This window comes from Paramacrobiotus metropolitanus, unplaced genomic scaffold (assembly GCF_019649055.1).
Source record: "Paramacrobiotus metropolitanus isolate TYO unplaced genomic scaffold, Prichtersi_v1.0 Parri_scaffold0000061, whole genome shotgun sequence".
NCBI classification, from domain to species: Eukaryota; Metazoa; Tardigrada; class Eutardigrada; order Parachela; family Macrobiotidae; genus Paramacrobiotus; species Paramacrobiotus metropolitanus.
In genome coordinates this window covers 471,384-492,751 of record NW_026570281.1, presented here as the reverse complement: position 1 = coordinate 492,751, position 21,368 = coordinate 471,384, and the positions used below count along the sequence as shown (strand labels likewise).

Here is a 21,368-nt window from a genome sequence, read left to right as displayed (position 1 = left end):
TTCTTGAGCTGTCGAATGAACAGAACCGCACAAAGGTTACACTATTCACTAACCGGATCTACTGATCATGAGTTACAGGAAACATACTGACCGTCGATCAGGCCTGTAGAGTGAACGGAAGCTGAAGTTTTAGGGAAAGGATATTATCTTAGCGTTACTGGCTTAGAGCAGATAAGAGCAGAACAGTTATCATTCAATTGTCTAGCAGAACGCAAATGCTCCAGCTGTCAAACGAACAGAACTGTGCAGAAGATGCCATGTCTATCCGCCGACCAACCCAATAAAAGGATTGGTCGCCATGGTCCGAGATCCTCAATTTACCACCGGCCTTACCACCACAAACAGTGTGACCGCGAGGGCCAGTTTTTGTTTTGTCGGTGGTCACTGCCAATAAACAAAAATTTTTAACTACCTAGAACCGGGTATCCCGTGTAACTACCTAGAATGACATCCCGTGTACTTAAATGCAAACGCCATTAGATGCTTAAAATCTCTGTCAAAAACTTTTTTGGAAACAGTTATCCGGAAACAATCGAAATTCAGAAAGAGCCAACCCAAAGGTCATACCAGTGTTTAGGGACCATTAATCAGAGCTGCTGCGTAAACGGAAATCACGGACCCGCCATTGCGGTTACTAATGTTCGGGGATTAGGACAACGTAATCTCTGTTGCTCGTTATCACTACACACTCCTTGCTGCCGACTGAATAAATGGAATTATCCAAAAATTCACACTACTGTATCTACCGATCAAGCCTACTGGTTACTGAACAAAGGATATTATTGTCCTCGATCAAAATTGGTTTCCACGTACTGTACCAGTTATTAAGAAGTAGCGAAGCAGAATTATTAGAAACTTAGCACCGCTGACCGCTCTCCGATTATTAGTCGTGTTACTAAGCATTTTGCTTCACATAAAATGAACCAAACAGCTATATAATGATGTTTCCTGATTAGTTCAAGCTAACTGAAGCAATGAACAGTCATACAATCATATATTCATACAATGTAAAAACACACAAAAACCAAGCTTCAAAAATAAATGAACAAGAATTATTTTTCAAGGAGATGACGGTAGACCACAAGAGCATCTGAGGCGAAGCCGAAGATGACTCTTGTAAATTATAATATTATAAATATAGAAATTAAAAGCAGAAATAAAGTGCTGATGTAAAAAGCATGCTAAACCTGGGACAGCGCATTTCCAGCTACACATTACACAAATCTGAACGATAGTCGGTAGCTATCAACTTTTATCACAATTTCAGAATTCAGAGTACTAGCGATGAATTTCTCAGAGAATTGCACTTTTGGTACTCATATAATTATTTCCATCAAAAACATTTTCACGATGTGTCCGCTGATTGAGCACTGTGGGGCAGGAAGATAACAGCTCTTGGTTGTCCTTGTTTTCCAACGTATATTTCTGTATATAGTGTCGATATTAACTTGCCAGTCTGGCCATAATGCGTTCCTTCGTCGACTTCGGGTTATACCCTTAGAAACTGACGGTATTTCGCGGCACATAGCAGAAGTCTTCGACCTTACATGGCCTGCATGACGCCGTCTCCGGAGTGCGACCTGAAACCCACCTTCCCCCGCCTGGCCATCCACCACCATCTTGTTGTTCAACCGGGGATGCCGGCTTCCCTTCTAACCAGTGAGGAGGAGAGGAATGGCGTGAGCGTCGCCTGTAGTTGTAAGTAGACAAACGGCCAAGACTGAGCTTCACCTGCCGGGTCAACTAGCCGTAAGAGTTCTGTGACTAGCCGATACTGTAGTTCGTTCGTGATTAGTTGATGCTGCAGTACTCCATCTTCTTGTGGACGCGGTCTAAGTGACCACCAATATCGCCGATGGCTTTTTCTGCCTCCGCGTGTCCGTGGTGCCCTGATGTGATCCAAAAGCTCCTGTGCTTCTATTTTGTGCAGCTGCGAAGATGCACATGAATTACTGATGTTTTTTTTGACGGCCTCCAACGTTATCCCACGCAAATTCCATCGTAAAGGAGGCCTTGTCAGTTGTCATGCATACTTCGATGTGCGCGAGATTGCTGATTCGAAGCGCATACCAAGCGCGCATTTTTGGTCATTTAATGACCAAAAAAATAGTATGTATGTAGGGTCATTCACAGTTGTCAGGACACGTCCGTTGTTATTTTTTCCTCAATTTACACTTGGTATAATCACGCACTAGGGGCGGTCACCAACAATGTCAAAAATCGCTGTGCCGGTTGAAGAGCGTCGCGACTACAGCTGACGTTGCATGTGCACTTTCAAGTGGTTTGGGAGCTTGTTCATGTGGCAGCAGATCTAGAGCGATCTTTAAGTCGCGGTCGTTGTGGTGTTGGTGAAACACGAAGGGTTGCCATCCCACGGCCCCAGGCATTGCGATTGCATATATCACTGGTACAGCTGAACAACAAGCGGGTGTAGCGGCAAGATTCATTGTAAGTAGACACACTTACTTTGTAAGTATGAAGATCGTTTTTACATTGAAGTAGAGTAATACAAGTTTTTTCAAATTTCAAAATTATTTTTAAAATATCTAACATTTACACGAATTTAGTGTTATGTTCTTACGCACTTCCTTTTAAGTGAAAATTAAGCTAGGGGCCGTCGAAAAGGCGCTAACTAAGCTCACGCAGACGGCATTTCTTTGCAAAACAAATTATGGTATCGTAATTTTGCATATCCGGTTGTTCGATCACTGCTCTTCGTTTCTGGCTACGAAGATGTACGTACGTGAATGCGTACATTCAGGCCCTTCCTTAGCTTTCTGGAAGGGGGTGCGCACGACTTCGCGCCAGCTGGAAAATGGCCGAAAACTTCTGGAAAAATGTAGGAAAGTGGCTCAAAAAAGTCACTTTTTTGCAATTTTATTATAATTTCCGGTACGCCAGCGTCCGTACGCCCGCGCCAGTTCCATTTTCTCGCACTTCCTTTGCGCTAGCTCCCGGCACGCCGTTTTCCCGTTTTTTTCTTTCGGGAGGGGAAGGGCGGTGCGCCAGTGCGCCCCTCCCCAATCTTTAAAACGGGCCTGCATGCATTTCTGAAAGGATGACCCAAATGTGAAACATCAAAATGTATTATCGGCAGAGGTCAACAGCTAGCCCAGCGCAGCGTTGATACCTTCGACCAGGAACCGTTAAAACCGAGCACTTCTCGACGATATCCGGTTTATATCGAGGATAGCTCTGACCAGGCTCTTGATAATTTTCCGGAGTGACGCAGCCGTATTTCTGCGTGGTCCAACTGCATCCTGCCGGTTTTCGGTATTACAGTGTGTTCTGTTCCTGTCCGCTTCCGGATCCATCGGTGAGGATCGGGGAGATATCCATGTTCGCCTGAAACATTTCATAATACGTGCAGGGTGGAATACATGGGAACACGTCAAAAATGGGTATAAAAAGTTGCGTCATTTTTGTAGAGTGGTCCGAAACCAGGCGTAGCTTGTGGATGTAGATGTACGTGTACAGCTGGCTAGTCGACTAAAAATAAACTTAGGAACTCTGGCTTCCATTCCAAACGGTAAAGAACAGCTCAGGACGCTCAATATGTTTCCGAAATCAGATTATCGGTAGCTCCCAGAGCGGGAGTCGCCTACTCAAAACCAGTGTACGCATCGACCTCGACTTACTACCACCCTTAAGCTTAGTACCACCACGCACGTATGCCACAAAATCAAACACTAGTGAGTCGGCGAAGTCCGCCTGGGCAGGCGACCGGGCGCCGTGAAACGCATTTAATCAAGGGAGCAGACAGAAATTCGTTAGACACACGCTCTGTCTAACTCTGTACTCTTGATTAAAAGCGGTGCCCGTTTTACGGTTTACGGCGGACTTCGCCGACTCACTACTGTAAAATGCAGTGGCTTGGAATAAAGTCTGTGACATCACACCGTGTTGTTAATTATGACCTAACATTTCAAACTAATTGTGCTCTTTCACCCAAACTCATTTACATCTTTAATCATGCGACCAACTGAATGCTGTGTTCGGTCTGCCAGTGCACGCCAACATGCATTTTCGTAGTCATTTGATTTTGTAAAGTTCTTGGCTTCTTATTACTGGTACACTCTGAGAGAACAGATTGCAAAAACGACCCATATTTTGACTCTGGGAATCCATTCACTCTCAAGCCAAGGCTCAAACGGACGAAAGTATCCTACAGTGACCTTTCCCTGTATGGAGACTCCAGTAAATGCGTCACTCGAATCAGTTGAATGCATGTATACTTACACTGGGAGAAATAGCGCAGCGTATTTCTAGCACATTACATGCATGCGGTGCCGATTAGAATTCAATCGGATAATGGATGGTTTTTTAAATTACAACTGCCGTCGATGAAAGTGGCGGGAGCCTAATGGATCTTCCCAGCAGGCACAAGCCAAACAAATTTTCCAACCGAATTTCATTCCACAAATACTGCTCCCAACTGTTCCGCGCTGCTGTATACATGTCCAAGCATCCCGTCGCGAACTGCTATGATGGAAATTCCGGATTGCTCCGCATTAAAATTCCATTGCCCATATATTGGACAGACATAACCGGCAGCAACAACGCTTTGCTTCCGCCACATCTTTACAGCTCCATTTAACATATCCAGCCTAACAGGCAGGGTTTTGAACTTTTATTTGCACTTTTGCAAAAGATCTATAGGGTTAAACTTGTTTCCTGGAGTTTGATATCTCAGTTTGTTTACAGCAGCCGAAAAGGCCGACTTGTGATTGTTCAAGCCGAATTCGCAAATCGTGTCAAATCAAATCTAAAGCGTAAAGTACTGTATTTGCATTGTCGTAATATTTGCAATAGTATAAAAATTTGAGCTGGTTTTTGTGCCAATAAAATTTATTGATGTTTCTTTTTTTTGGCGCAACGTGTGCTCAAATGCCCGTAATTATGTCATTATAGTACATCAGACAATTGTTGATCATCTCTCTGAACTATGTGAAAACAGCTATGTCGTGCAGTATTATTCTAGTTAATTGTACGTACAGAGTATATGATGGAAAACGATATGACAGTTTGCGGATGAGTAGCACGTTTACGGTGGATGGCTGGCATAACCGCGCTCCGCACCGGCATTTGCATTCCATCCGACTGCTCCTGGTTGTGCCTCCTGACAGAAGTGATTAAACGTGAATCAGTGGTTAAGATAATAGTTTTAAATATTTGTCAAAGCTTGTGGACAAGTAGCAATTAAATGCTGCTGACGCTGGCATAAATGCATAGATAAACCCGGTGTAATCGAGCGTGTAGCAGTCGCTGTGGGAGGATTGTGTACTTATGACTGCATACTATACATACACACACTGCAACCTACTGTATCCATCTACAGAGGTGATTTCCATCTCGCTCCAACTGGTCGTTTGCATTAATCACGTAAATGTATGATCCATCAAGCTGTCTGCGTTGCAGTAGATTAATTAGCTGTGCTGCTGCAGTGATGATTTATTTGTGCCTCCGTGAAGGTATGTAATCTCTATATGTTGGTCAGTGATGCTGCTACCACTATCGGCAGACAATGCTGGCATTCACCTTTTAATGAACCTCCCCTGAAAAGAAACAAAAGTCCGGGCCGGCTCGGCGTAGATAATTACCGACAGTTGATAATGTGCATCCAACCTGCACTCGGTATATTATAAGGTCTAGGCGTGTGCGTGGACGGGAGGGAAGTCAGTTAGTTGATCGTTAAGAAAGCAGCGAAGGACGCCAGGAGGGACAATGGCGGAAACCACGGGACGCCGGTATTGTCCGGGATGATACATCGACATCGACAAAGAGGACTTGGAAGGTGACTGACACCCACGTACGAGCCACGCATACGTAAGGGAAGCAGGCCCCAAATGACCTTATTTAATTTGTTGGCCGTAATCACACCGTTGTTACTGCAATCTCTATCAATAATAACGAGTTCCTAACGAGTGAGAAGTGAGAACCAACCCCAATATGCTCAACGACTAACAACATGATTAACTGAATTTAGTTTGCAGCCAGAACATTCTTTCCGAAATATTAGGTATAAGCGAGCTGGATTAATGAATATGGATTGTACAGAAGCCATTTTGGCGTTTTCGTGACTGTACTACATGTATTCATATAAAAGAAAATTCTGATGTTATGACATACAAGTTAGCCGCGTACAGTTTTATAAGGCGATTTAGTACCAACTGGAAAATTTTTAAAATGGTTACAGTGGTGACCTTTTGTGATGACACAGCGATCAAGTGAGTAAACAGCTTAAACGCTACGACTAGCAGTTAACACGAACAGAGCATACGCTGCGGACAATGTTTGGAGATGGATGTCACCCGCTACGCGCGCGCACAATGCTCCCATATATCCATTTCGCCATTTCCTGCGCGCTGATGGAGGAATGTCAAAGGTCACATCAACTATAGCGCGGCCATTGCTGGCACTGCGGTAGTGGCCGGCATTTTAAAGTATCGAATGTCATACTAAGTGTGATGGACAATTTTGACTGTTTTAATTGACACAACAAAGCACACTGCGGCCCTGCGCGGACGCAATAATGCTGCATCGGGGCGCATTGTAATTTTAAGCAACTGCAACCACAGCCGACGTAATACTGCAGTCATGCAGTGTATCTGCATGTGTGTTCAGTGTTGAAGCTGCATTTATGATTGATGATAAGAGCAGCAGGTTGGCAGTTAATAACATTGTGATAATGATCAAAAGTGCTTTCGATATGGCAGCCTATTAAAAATTGATTCCGAGCGCGCTGAGCGCCGGCCACCGTCGGTGCGTGAAATTCGCCCGCCGATACCCATCGATAGATCGCTCGATCCCCGCTGGATGCAACTACTAGGTACAGTGTATTTAAATACGACCACCGGAAATATCCCCTCAACAATTGCGATTGTTGGCATAAAGCGATTTTCAACGCCGGCTATTTAATTCCACCAACGATGCCCATTTCATTCGCATTAACAGACATTTGGCTGCCGCTTAATGACTGTGCCCGCTGCCGGCCACATTTTAATATCCATGCATTTCTAATGCGACCGTTTTGTCTTCCGCTTTCATTGACACAGAGCGGGGGAAACGATATATTCCGCTTTCTGGGTATACCAGCCACAACACGAGCATACGTACCGGAAAACATAATATCCAGCTGATGAAAAACCAGCTGATGAAAATCATCCAGCTGATTTTAAAAACCACGATGATATACTAAAATAAAGCACACGACTTGACATAAGCGTACAAGTTACACCAAAATCTAGAAAAGAAATTAAAAACCATGACTATGTGAACTGTTAAGTATAAGTAAAATCTTCACTTAATTAAAAACAGATTGGACGCCAGGGCAAAGTATGGGTAATGAAAAATGTCGACAATGATATGTTGGCCTAGAATGGGGCATCTGTCGATAATTATCAGTGGTACTGATTAGTATACACACCTTGCGGATCGTCCCATTGTCTGGCGCTGTGGCCCCCGCCGTGCGGGGACTAGCGTGCGTATGAAGAGAACAAGAACACTGGACGTCAATGAAGGCCGGGCCGCAATGGAATACAGATCCCCGGCTGCACTGACCACTCGCTGCGCTCTTCAGCGCGTCGCGTCGCGCCATATTGCCCGGTCGTCTATGGCCATCCCACATCCAATGAGACAATACACAAACCGATACATTGTCATCCATTCACACTGAAACAATGGTCGCATGATGAAGTTCGTCTGAGGTGAGCCCACTGTGTTTTTCCCGGATTGATTAGCGTTTCGCACCCGGCAAGAAACGCTGTCGTCGCCCCCTGTGGACGGCGGTCTGGTTTGGCTGTCGGTGTGCTCAGTGGTCGGCTTGTTCCCGCAGCAACAACAGCCGCTGGTGACAAACACCAACAGCGTGTTGTTTTCATCCGATCACGATCCCCGTTGCCGGCTAAACAACCAGCATGCCGAGCGAGCTACAGGCGCCCCGCCCGGCACAACTATGTATCAGATTAAAATCTCCTTGGGATGTTCTTTATCCGCTTTCTTATATACATGCCAAGCTGGTGCTTGGCTTCATTCACCGGCACGTATCGTATTCACCACTGAAAATCTGAACAGAAGCTTAACTCAGGCCTTCAACTGTGAACGTGGTGAACATGCAGTGTAAAAGTGACCTTTATGAGGAGCGCTGTACAGCAGCACTCTGATCCCATGACCAACGCGGGTAAAATATGAGTTACGATGCTGACAGTTATTGATGAGGCTCTGTGCCGATGACCTTTGTTACATATTGAATTAAAATATACAGCTTACTCGCTGCAGCGAATGTGACAGTGTGATTGATTAATGCATAATTGTATGCGCGCATGCAGCCGAAATACGCATTATGAATATCATATTTTCGCGAATAGTGAAAGTGTACAGCGGTGAATCAGCATATGCGTTAATTAGGAAGTCTGTTTGTTGAATGGGTAAAAAGAGAAACGACCCTACGAGCGACATATGGGTGCGAAGGGAATCGGGAAATGAATGGATGCTGGCGTTTCTAATGCGTAGCGCGATGGAATAGAGCGGAGTGGAAAATACAACGCAGTGCCGTAGCAGCCGCAGCGGGTGTGGACTGCATGGGGTGCTAAACGGCTCGCACCTGGTGGGTGACGAATTCCCGGCACTGATTTCGGATTAACGGCAACCCCACCGCGCCCTTAGAAAGCACTACAGCTGCCTAACGGTAACCAGCACAGCAAACTCGCTCCAACGCGGTCTAAACCGGACTACAATCCCGTGCATGCATCCAGCTGCTACAGCGTTTAACGCGCCCATCACGCGCCCGGCCGGGGAGTTCGTTAACTTCGCCACAAGAGCCAATCATACCGTGGGCCCATTATCCTCCGCTTCCTTTCTATACCGGCTGCATTTTTATCATCAAAGCAGTCATGGATGTTTAGTAATTACAGATTTTAATATTATTTAATAACGTTACCATTAATACATATATGGGGTGTGCAGAATTATTTATTACATAAAAATGAATTATTTAACAAGCATTGAAATTTTTGATGCTAAAACGAAGATTAATGTTTATATTAGAAAGAAATTTTCTTCGAAATATGGTTGTGTTCAACTCATCGATTGAGGGCACAAGTTGCAATTGCTTCGGAATGTCCGCTGCACTTCGCCGAGGTTTTACGATGCCGGGAAGTCATAACCCGGCGCACACATATGTCGTTTACGACGCGCGGCTTGTCTATTTTTATAACAAGACCCATCCACATGTACCCTCCTCCACGGCGGTTTATTTGTTGACATCTGTTTAGCCTGCAATTACGCAGCGTTGTATACACTCTTTTAAAGTCAATTTAAATGAAATCCACTCCCGCAACGGTGTCCAGTTTCAGGCGCATATCGGGGACGAGTAGGACGAGTACATCGGCGAGAGCAATGAAACGGGTGTGCCCAGCTGCAGTAGCGCTAAGCTTCGGCTCAGCATCAGCCTGCACTATAAGCAGATAGTGAGAATGGATTCGTCCTATCGTCTTAACACAGCATGATCTGTTTTCTCCTCAATGAACCGGCGCAGATCGGCGTATTCTTTAATTACCACTGGGATTTCTTAACGCCTATAAAGGTCACTCAGATATACAGTTAGCAACCGATTGGCGCTCATTAAGGCTGCACAGCTGCAGCAGATTTTTTCTTAAGTACGTAATGATAGTTGTGACAAATGCGAGGAAGATTAGCGGATTTTCCGTTTAATTCTACCGAGATCTAAGATGGGTATCGCGCAATTACCGGTGTAGTGGCAGAGCTGGCAGAAATGCTGCCATTTTTCTCCGCCGATACCATCGTTGCTGCAGCTAAGCCAGCGATTGCCGTCATACCTGCGATGGGTATCTGGATAGCGCTTAATTGCAGCTTGACACTGTCAGCACTACACCGAGTAATGCGATTAATCGGCCCGCGACACGTCAGGCCCACATTCATCACCCCAGCGAAATGCGATCCCACACTGGACACTGCATCGCTATAATTTACGCTGGCCAGTCGATTTGACTGCGTGTAAACCATCGAATTCTCTTTAAAGTAGCATCGTCAAAACCTTCAGTTACACTACAAGGTCAAAGATTTCTCATTCCTTTATAAAGAAAAGAGTTCAATACATGAAGTAATAAAAAAAAACAGTACAAATATGCAAATTTGTTAAACTCTGGAAAATGTAAGCAAATACACGCAATACGTTTTGCGGGCACTGTTACTGTTATGTTGATATTATTAATGAATTCAGTAATACTTTTTATTATAACGTTTTATGGTTTGTATGGTATTGCCATGCTATCTGATGGGAAGGTGACAGAATTGCTGGATGAGTGGTTAGGATGCGTCGCAGGATGATTAGATGTGAGCTAATATGGCGCAGACGGTATTTATGTTGAGACAATGGGCGCTCTTCCCGGAGACAATGGGCGGCGGAGGCTGAATCTATTGTGCGAGTGAACGTGGATATGACAAGGTGGATTGTACGGCCTAATGACCAGTCTTGAGAGCGACAATTGTCCTGCGCACACAATCGTCTATGACAGCCCAACTCATTCCATTTCGCCACGAAATATTAAGCATCCACCCATTTCGCAACCATAAACCTCGCTAATTATCCAACACAAAATTGGCATTTTTTGTGATTTTCTGAGTTGCTCGGTGCGCTTTTCGCTTACATTGAAAGGTGTTGGTTGACTGAACATGGCTATGGACAAGCTTGCGTAAAGAACAAGCGGAAGTTAGTGAATATGCTGGCTGTACGTGGTAACTTATGTGATGGGGAGGATGGTTGTAATTGGATAAAGGTGAAGTGGAGATGAGATTGGAATTGCAATTATTGTCGATGGGGGAAAATGTTTGGATAATTAGGGGTATTTGCCGGGGGAACAATCGGCCACTCCATCGCCGTGCAGTTACACGGGGGATTGTGCCAGTGCCTGACGGCATAATGGGCGTCATTATTCTTCCTCTTGTCCGCGCTGACAATGCCCAATGAATGCGCATTGAGCTGGCATATCGGGAAGGACAGATACGTTCACTGTCCACTGTCCATATTGTGCATTATGCGCCCATACCCATCATTTGGGCCGAGGAATGACGCTGTCCGGAATAATAACCGGACTGACTAAGGACAGCGTTCTATCGTCCGATCCGCCACCCGGAAATCTGCTTACGACCAATAAAACAAATAACACCCAACATGCACCGCTGTAATTAAATTCCTCAACTTCTTCTTCCCGGTGCGCTCGCTGTCTTCTATGCCGGGTTGTTAACCACACTCGACCGCATTGTAAAATGCCGGAGAATATGGGTTCAATCACTTGCTTTTAGACGAGCTGCGCTGGATGTGCCGCGCACGCACATGAGGACATGACCGTGAGAAAAAACCACACACACCATCGGCCACGTAGTTTTACAATTTATGTATTGCACACCACTTAACACTTGACTTCGTAGCTCGCTGTTTTATTGTCATCGGCAAATTCGGCATGTTTGTAACTTTGATGCTGCTGTGTTTTATGGATATAACATAATCGCGAAAAAATTATCAATATTAATATTATATTATTAACTATTAATTAAGTGCTAACTTTTCGCTACTCGATGCTCACGTTAATTGGGGCAAACGCAGGAGAATTATTTGAAATACTTCTGAAAATTTTTCATTAATGCCTCTAGTCCCAGAATCGCAGTTGTGTAATTAATCTGATCATCAACCGGCAACACCAGAAAAACTTCATGCAAAAAAAGGCAAAATAATTATAATTGGTGAAATATTGGCTTCCTGTTTCGCGTACTTAGAAAGTTATACTCGTACTGTGGGAAATAATCAACAAAAACGCGGTAAACTTTACGATCCTGTTGGGAGCTTCTTCCATGCACTGAAAGGACGATGCTGAATGAACGGAATAATTGATTTTTTTATGGCGCTGTACAGGTTGGAATTAGAGCGACTTTACTACCGTTTCGACGGAAATTAATGCATAATGAAATATTTACGTGGCTGCGTAAAGAAATCGGTGCAGGTTTTGATGGTCGGTTGTAAAGGGCAGTTTTATGATGGGCAAGAGAGAATTGCGAAGATGTCCATTGTGGAAATGTCCATCTTGGGCGCATATGTTTGTGCACATTGTAAGACCATTTGACTGGGAGATGAACTGCCCGTCAGACAATGAAGATGATAGAGTGGACGCACAAGTGCAAACAAATAATTGCACTAAACACCAAACCGGCGTTTAAAAATCATCCGGCATTCAGCCGCTGCCTGGCCTCGGGCGCAATGCATACCTTGGCGTCGTATATATGTGTACTCGTATCTATGTACACCGATTTAACATCGTTGAAGTTGACTGCATAAAAATGCACGGCGATTGAATTGAGTGCCGGGGTGTAAATCTGATCTGTTTTCACGAGGCATAATTATCCGCTTACAACGGCTGACGCGCTGATCATGACCAGATCTATCTATCGATCAGTGTGCCGCATCCTGTCCTTAAACCGATTCAATTGACAGTCAGTGATGAGAGCGAGGGATCCTGCGTCAGGCGCACACTGTACACACAAGCTGCATATGCAGACAATTAAGCCACAATGCTTTCTTTACATTAATTGCTCTGCAGTGTTTATGTCAATTAATCCGCTGCGCTGCCCTTCAACAACATCCAAGCACGGCCATTTGAGCTTCCACTCAGCCATTTCCATGTTTAATATCTTGTTGCTAGTGCAATCGTCGCTTCAGTTCGCTTGTTTCGACATTCGATACACTCGACAAGAATGATGTACAAAACGACCGGATTGCAACGGAATTCAACGATAGGTTCCACTAACAAAAATTTACAAATAACACAAGGCTTTTACATTAAACAAGAATTGTCGATATGCCAATTGCTGTAAAATGCTAGGAGAAATAAACAGTTCTAAATAATGCCGGACAGATTAAAAGCTAACGTGACATTTATGTTACGACAAATGGTAAAAATTTAAACTATCAGTTTTCGACTAACACAAATAAACGAGGAAAATTTCAGTTAAAAGTATTTATTTGCATGCTAAACACGGAAAAACTAAACAAAATTGCAAAAGCCTCAGTCAGACAGTCAAGAAAACTCGCCGGTAACGCCGGTAAAAGTAGTCCCTTGTCAAAAGTAATCGTTTAACGAACAAATGCTATTGTGTCGGTGTATGCGTATCATAGACGGTGCGCATAGAAATGAAGTGACTCGTAAGCGGCGGATTATGCAGCCGACATTGTGCCGGTATTGAACAAAATAAATTTTGAAGTCAGGGAGCGGGATTAGGATTGGGCCTCATCCGGCTAATCAGACAATGCGGCTGCAGGGGAAATGTGCTGTACGCAGTACCTGGCAGCAGTCCCGTGTACCGGCGCCACGGCCTTTCATGACCAGCAGTCAGGAAGAAATCGGATCAGCATGCCCAGTTTTCGCTTCAGTCTATCGCTCACTCTGCGTGGTTAACTGTTACTGCCGATTGCATGGACAGTCGAGCGGGCAATTGCTACATTTGACCTCATAAAATAATTGCTTTTATAATTCCAAACTTCTCGGGATTAATGCCGGCATAAAGTAATTTTATTACCAATTTGCTTTCTTCTACCGGCTTCAATAATTGGAATCATTAACATTGAAATGCGTGATTTGCAGTTTTTTAGTTTAGTACCGACGTAAATAACTTTTAACCTTCGGTTATGTTGTTTCTGCCGACCAGCCATTAACTGCAACTTATTTTCGTGGAAACTGTAAGATAGATTACGTCATTGGGAAAAGGTTGCTGCATAATCAGATTGAGCTGGAGTAATTAGGAATGAGTGGCATGATGGGGCCCGGTGTGTCGCACAGCGGATCATTCGTCACAAGTAGAGCTGTGCTCATTAGCGCCACTGCCGTGGAGCTGCAGTGTTAGCTGTACCTCCGCGGGCGATGCGTGATTGTCATCTGCAAATAGCCACTTGTCAGCCAAATTCATTTAGCTACCATCACCGCTAAGCGCAGTGCAATCAATTTCCCATTCCCCCAACATTTTTCGTCAAATTTAACGAGATATGGCAGAAATGCTTCGAATAATTTTTTATCTGGTTGCACTTCCAAGTAGCTACAAATGCATTGTCTTGAATAAATCTGGTCTAAAACAGAACCTTGGGAGAGTCCAGTTTGTTGTTAGATGTAAAATATTTTTGACAAAACTACACGCACGTTTTTGCTAATGAAACGTTTGTGCCCTTCGGACGTCTGGGAGAATAGCTGTCCGTTAACTGGGTGAATTAGTCATTGTTATGGCATTTTATCGGACAGGCGAAAATGGATACAATATACAAAATTTGGCATGTAAAATAATTGCCGGCGCATTGTTATGGAACAGCAGTGATCTGCATTGACGGTAATGGCGAAAAATGCCGGCCAACAATGGACCCTGATTAGGCGAAGAAGCCCGGTAATGATAAAGTAATTGAGAGAAAAACACGGCTAATTGGCGGTTGTTGTTGTTAGTTAGTCGGACAGCTAAGCATCAGCGTGGCTGAAGGAGGAAAATTGGCAAGTTGAGCATCAGTCGGGAGGCGCGTAATTTCTCCAACTGGCATACATAATTTTTCAAAATGCAGCATGTTCAGTTGTTGAGCGGCTGTACAACGCTGCTGGCATGCAGTGTATATGTGGATACAATATTGATTTGATCATAACCATATTTGCGCTACTGCGTCGGCCTTCAGCGCCATTGGCTGCTTTGGGCGGGCGGGGAGGGACGGAAAGGCAATCTGTCCACCAATGAATGGACCGCCCGCTGCGACCAAGAACGCACTCCACGATGTTCTGTGTAGTCAACATGTGCAGCGTGCATTCACTACAGTCTGCCGCTAAAATCGTTAAAAATCGTTTAAAATCTGCGAATATTTTTTACTACTGCTGCGGAAAGCGTTGTCGGTTTTTTTGTGCGACTACTCTACACAGTACTGTAAGTGAGTGCAGTGCAGCCTGATACTCGAGAGCGCAGCTGTACGCTTCCTGGCCGCAATGGCCGTTCTTTCTGTCTCTCAATGCGCGGTGTCTGTCTCTGCCGCGGTGAGGCAGCTGCGCTTATGCTTATGCCCGCCCCCTGCGCCATGTGCGCCTGGCCGCTGCTTGCCGTGCACAGTATGCGAGAAAGCTGCGGTTGACGATGCTGGGCGCAGTGTTCGGCACAGTCAGTCGTCTTGTCGTGCGATGCGAGATTTGCAGCAGTCTAACCGTGAGTTTGCCTGATCGCTCGCCGTTAGTGACAGTGTGTGTTTGGTGACCCCTGCGTGGGAGATAAGGCATCGGATTGTGTGTGCCAAGTGGCATCCTCTGGCGGGGAATTTAGAGTGTCCTTGGAGTGCCTAACCGGGATACCGCTGCCGGCTGCCTGCTATCACGGGATCATTCGCCTAGCGCGCGCTATATGACCATGTTCAACCCGTCCTTCCTTAAGCCTGATCCCCACGCGCATGCCCACGCTGCCGCCGCCGCGGCGCACCACATGTCCGGCATGGGTAGCCTCAAAGCGCAAACCACCCCCGGCGCCGGCCTGCATGAGGCCGGTGTAGCGCCCACGGCCGCCAACTCCTTCCTACCAGCCGCGGGCGGCCCCAACCTTAACGCCGTACCCTATCCGTCGCATCCCAACTACGCTTACGAGCCCAATAATGGTTACCCCACTCGCGATCTCTTTCCCAACCCGCTCAGCTTCCGCCGCGCTGACCACCACTCCTACATCGACCCGCATCCCTTTCATGCGGCCGCCGCAGCCCAGACCGCCACGTTCCACACCACGCATTGTTCGGAGAATTTTTTTCCCTACGAAGCGCCGCCGGCCGCTCGCTTTCCGGCCTTCCACCATCATCATGATCTCTACGGCCGCACCGATTTCAATCATCACCCGGCCGCATCCAGTTTCCTGCGTTATTATCGCACTGGCCATGCGGGTATTCGCGGTCACGGCCAGGATGTGCCCGTGCGTTGCCAGTGGGTAGAACCGGATCTGCCGCAGCCGCGGAAGCCCTGCAACCGACTGTGCGGCAGTCAACCAGAGCTGGTCCAGCACCTTACCGTCGACCATGTCGGCGGGCCCGAGTCGACCAACCACGCCTGCTTTTGGCAGGAATGCGGCCGCGAGGGCAAGGCCTTCAAGGCCAAGTATAAGTTGGTCAATCATATCCGCGTGCACACTGGCGAGAAGCCCTTCGTCTGCCCCTTTCCCACCTGTGGCAAACTCTTCGCCCGCAGCGAGAATCTGAAAATCCACAAAAGGACGCACACCGGTAAGTTATCTCTATAAACAGATTATTTGACATTATTAAAAAAATTTATACCGGTGACCTTTATTTTCCCTCCCAAATAAACAACTGCCTTTAGCAATAGATGTCATAAATAAAGCAATGTTTAAAGCGCTTTTATAATTTTTGTTGAAAATAATTATTATTATCATAGACTGTATTGGCATTAATTAAGCTATTATGCCGCGAAGTAATCTGACATCAGGCTTTAACTTCTTAATTGATTTGCCACTGGCCCACTTGCACTATGTAAATGCATCACAATGTTACATGCGAAATCAGTGTCAGGTTAATGTGACCAGAGATGATCGTTTCTAGCAAACATATTTTTCTTAAAATGTGATCAAACAGTTTGGTGCACCGTTGCGAATTTTCGTTGCATTTTTAAACAGAACTACTGCACTAGCACCAATGTTTCAAGAAATTCCTTTGTGAACCAGTCTTGTGCAATAAAAGAGTTTTTCTTGCGTATAGGGGACTGTAAATGATGAAATTATCCGTAAAGGAATTTTATTTGTGATAGATTATATAAAAACGTCATAAAATGCAGGCCCGAATGCGATTATGCGTGTGCAGTGTGCGGATGGTTGGCGTGTTATTCTTGAGCATTGACTGGCACACAGGCGCATAACGGTCAGCGGCATTGATGTGCTGCCGGGACAATGCCATAATGCCGGGCCATGAGATTAGTTATTTTGGCTGAGTCAATTAAAACGGATTTGTTTGCATCGCCCGATTGATCATCCACACACAACCGGCATTGACGATCACAATGTGCCACAATCGCTGACGACAATCGCGCTTTTGCGCCCGTACAGATGCATCAATGGCGTCTTGGCTGCTGCAATGCGCGTTGCGCTCAAGTGATTTTTATTAATCTCCTCACTGTACACGCACAATAACGTCACGTCAATGGCTGCTACACATTATCGCGAGTTCTGGGAAAATTCTGTCGTTTGATACATCCTTCATTTAAACCGGTAAAAAACGGGGCCGCCGGAAAATAAAATAAATAGTAGGGAAAAATAGAGTATTTTGACGGTTGTGTATACAACGTTGCGTTAAGGAATGTTTGGGAGGGAAAGCGGCCGGGAGAGCTGTATTGCAAATTGTTGGAAGTTAATTTCCGGCGCATAAACGGTTATAGCCGGCACAAATACCTACTTGGATGTGTTCTCACAGAGCGCTGTCACGCAACGGCTGAATTGTTGCATGAAGCTGACATTTATATTTAATCAGGCGCCGATGCTAATAGAAACGAGGCTGCTGCGATTTTTGCGTCTGACTGCTGACGGTGACTTGGGTGCTGATGGGGATGCTGAAGAGAGAAATAAGAGAGAAGGGAATACAGCAGCGGCTATCTGATCTGTTCGCTGCTCTGCTCTACTCAACCAGAATCTGATCGGCTAAACGCTTGTTGCTACACATTCAATGGAGCACTTAATCGTTGTCTGTATCTGCAGTGCCAATAGCGGCCGAGCGCCGAGTCGCGCAGTCTCAGCAGATTGTTTCAATTAATTAGCTCTCTTTTAACGCGAAACGATCAAGCAACTGATCGAGCTGCGACGCCTGCGCTGCTCAAATCAGCCGTGATTTTCTGCCTCGGCCGGTTGGTTCACTCGGTTTATGACTGTCTCATCAGGGACGATTTCTTTCTAATGACCTTTTTTTGCCCGGCTTTATCGCGTTTTTGGCGTCTTGATGGTTTGTGCATTAAGCTTATGTACATTAAATAAGGGAATAATGACAAAAACGTTGCGATATTAAGCAAATGATGCCCTTTATTGACAGTAATTCAACCGCGACGCCAGAATGTTGGTTTATCATAATTTACTAGAGAATGCTAAAGAGTGCGCTATTAAATTGCGCCGGTTAAAAACGTAGCAGTGAAGGAGTGAAATGAATTGCCAGTTCTCACAGTAATTGATACTTTAATTTGCCGTCTACGCACGCATATTGTAGTTGCTGCTTAATGCGTATAGCGAGCGGGCCAGGAATTCCAGCCGGTTATTTATCACTGAAAATTATTCCGGTAATTATCCAGGCAAGAAAGCCTCTTTTGATTGACTCCAACTGGTTATGCTTGATTTATAAACGACTACTTGTCCTTTCAAAACGCAACTAGTCGTTCACAAACGTAAATGGCATTTACCTAAGCGCTTGTCCAGAAGGGAAGTGCAATTTTCATAGCGGAAAGATGTACACTGCACTCTGCACAGCGCATCTTCTGTGCGGTTCTGTTATAAGTATTAGTCTTCCATAAGCATTTCTATATTAATATAGTTTTTTCCCAAAAACCATTGGTTTTGCAGCCGCCACTTATTTTCACTACACTTAAGGTTAATTAAATTATTTTTGCGTAAACTGGAGTGTAAAAGAAAGAATGGCAATGCTGCACCGAATTTCTGATCTCGCATATTTTGGAGAGTGGTCGTTGTTTTCAGTGCCTGTTAGACAGAAAAGTAAGTACATATTTAATACGGAGTTCTCGTTAGCTGGCAAAAAGGCATTAGAAGCCTGAAAGCCAATTAGTCGATGCTGGTGATGTTATCAAAACAAATTAATCACTGGTAGAAGTAATCAGCGACGCTGGACACGACACGGCACCTACCGGTATTAGATTACGCGCTGCAGTCTGTGTACAGATATTATATGCTTGAAGAGTTGAGCTTATATAACCACTCAATCAGCGCTGATCACTGTCACAATCCGCGTGCAAAACCCAACTGAACTTTGACCTTGTTCAGTTGTCCACACTGGTGTAACAAATTTATGCGTCTTATTACTATTAATACAAAAAAACTATCTTGAACGCAACGGTCTGGGTTCTATAACCGCAAGCGAAGTAAATACAAATCCACATAAGTTAATTTGTTCTAACAGATTAATTTGTAAAGTGGTTGGCTGTTTGCGCCGATTTCAGTTTTCTGGAAGAATCTCAAATTACTAAGTAAGCAGGTCACCGGATGTAGGGTTATTACTAATAACTAATAATTTATTAGTTATCATGACAATGAATACACCATAAGTATAACATGCAAATGACTTTTGGCTAGAGAAAATAAATTCGAATGCCGTGTTCAATTATTATTAACGTATCATCGCAAAATGAAATCGAATTCGGAAGTGTGAAATCGTAGCTTGTCTTAGCCTTGCCGCAGACATAGTAACAGCTATCTCAACCTGTTATTGTAACCAATTAATCATAGCAGACAATTAGTTCCATTAAACACTGTTGGTCGTTGCAGGCGAGAAGCCCTTCAAGTGCGAACACCCGGGCTGCGACCGAAAGTTCGCCAACAGTTCGGACCGGAAAAAGCACATGCACGTGCACACCAGTGACAAGCCCTACAACTGCAAGGTGCCCGGCTGCGACAAGTCCTACACGCACCCCTCCTCCCTGCGCAAGCATATGAAGTCCCACGGGAAGACGGCCGACTCGCCGCCGCCCGGGGACGCCTGCAGCGGAGCATCGCGCAGCGCCACGCCCAGTTCCCCTTCTAACGGTTCCAACGGTTATCCGCCAGCGGCCCCTAACTCCAAGGCCCACGGCGGGGGAGGCGGGGCTCCAATGCCCACCGGCATGCCGCAACCGCCCCAGGCCCCCGCACCGCTGAGCCACCACCACCAACACGGACACCCGCTGACGGCGGTGGGCCCCGGCGGCCCGCCACAACAATTGCTGCAGGCCCACCACCCGCCGGCCGCCGCCTGGTACGCGCCCCATGCCAACGTCTACCCGGGAGCCCACTACTGAAGATAACTTCAACCGCCCTGTGTACATATATACTGCATGCACAGGCACGCAATGCCATTCCGTGACGAATCGCAGCCTCTGCGTGACCCGTCGGAGCCGGTAATGAATTGGCTCCGGAATGAATGGAACGGGCCGGAATGCCATTTCCGGACACATGGAGCAGCGTGCATTCAGGATGGACCGGTGCCGGTCGTCAGCATGCGCGGCTTATCGTATAAGAAGGCCTTATAAGCGAATTGAATGAATGAATGTATCACAGTGGCGATTATTCTGCACTGCACACACTTTATTGTATGTACTTGTATGTAAAGAAATGAATGGACCCTTCTTCATTGTCTAGGACGAGCCAAGCTGTAAAATGGCCGTCTAATCCCGGAATGCATGGCAGTTTTAATTCTCTCGACGTGGAAATTCAATGCAAATGAATCTCGATGAATATCAATGAGTCTACTACATATACTCATGTGCGCGACAATCAACAGCGTCACCCGCTCTCGACACTCACATAAGCTCCTCGTAATTACATCATTATACACACACGACAACGGATGCATTTATTCGCAATCAATAGCTCGAAGAGCACTTAAATGCCTGCGTATTCTGACTCCGTTCCAGCCTGAAGACTTCGATAAAAACAATAAAAAATCAAAAATGACAAATATTATTTTAAAGGTGATAAAAACACGCATATACAGATACAGTACTTGAATACTTTATGCAACAGTATAAAGATATTATTATATTGACCTTTGTACATATGTAAACTTATTTTCTTGCTGAATGCTTCGGGACTAATAAATAATTTCCAAATACATAATACTATCAAACTATGATCCTCAAACAAAGGTCGTTGATATCCATCAGCATTTTTCGGCATGTTTACCGAGGAAGAACTTCATCAGTGGCGATGATGGCGGAGGCCGTAACGTTAATTAAGTGTTATTAGCGTTATACGAGCATCGCGTTGCGGACAGTGATCAATGAGCTGCGTAAACCGCTTACAAACCGGGGAAAAGTCGGCAAAAATGTCGGTAAATGTGCAGTAATATAATAATATTTAAACGGTGCCCTTTCAGTGAATGGATATATACTGCAGTGAATTTCGGCAACTGATCTGCGCGGCGGCGTTTGTGAAGCGCCCTTATCAGCCGAGGCGGATCGGTGGCGTTTTAAAAGAAGAGATCCTCTTCGAGAAGATATGCTGCAGTCAATTACACTTATGCCGCCGCTAGAAATATGTATGTTCGAAACATCGGACCTTGTTCATGCCGATCGGATCAGCGCGCGTAATGGCCGCTAACGAGTTTAGGCCTT

The 21,368-nt window shown here is 45.3% G+C and overlaps 1 protein-coding gene across 1 annotated transcript; it reads left to right on the top strand.

Moving 5' to 3' along the window:
* The first annotated feature begins 14,876 nt into the window (after nt 1-14,876).
* On the top strand, nt 14,877-20,499 carry LOC129593290 (zinc finger protein ZIC 4-like). Its single transcript, XM_055489522.1, has 2 exons — nt 14,877-16,282; nt 19,546-20,499. Exons 1-2 carry the CDS (start codon nt 15,424-15,426, stop codon nt 20,052-20,054), a joined length of 1,368 nt encoding a protein of 455 aa, XP_055345497.1. The 5' UTR covers nt 14,877-15,423; the 3' UTR covers nt 20,055-20,499.
* The last annotated feature ends 869 nt before the right edge of the window (nt 20,500-21,368 follow it).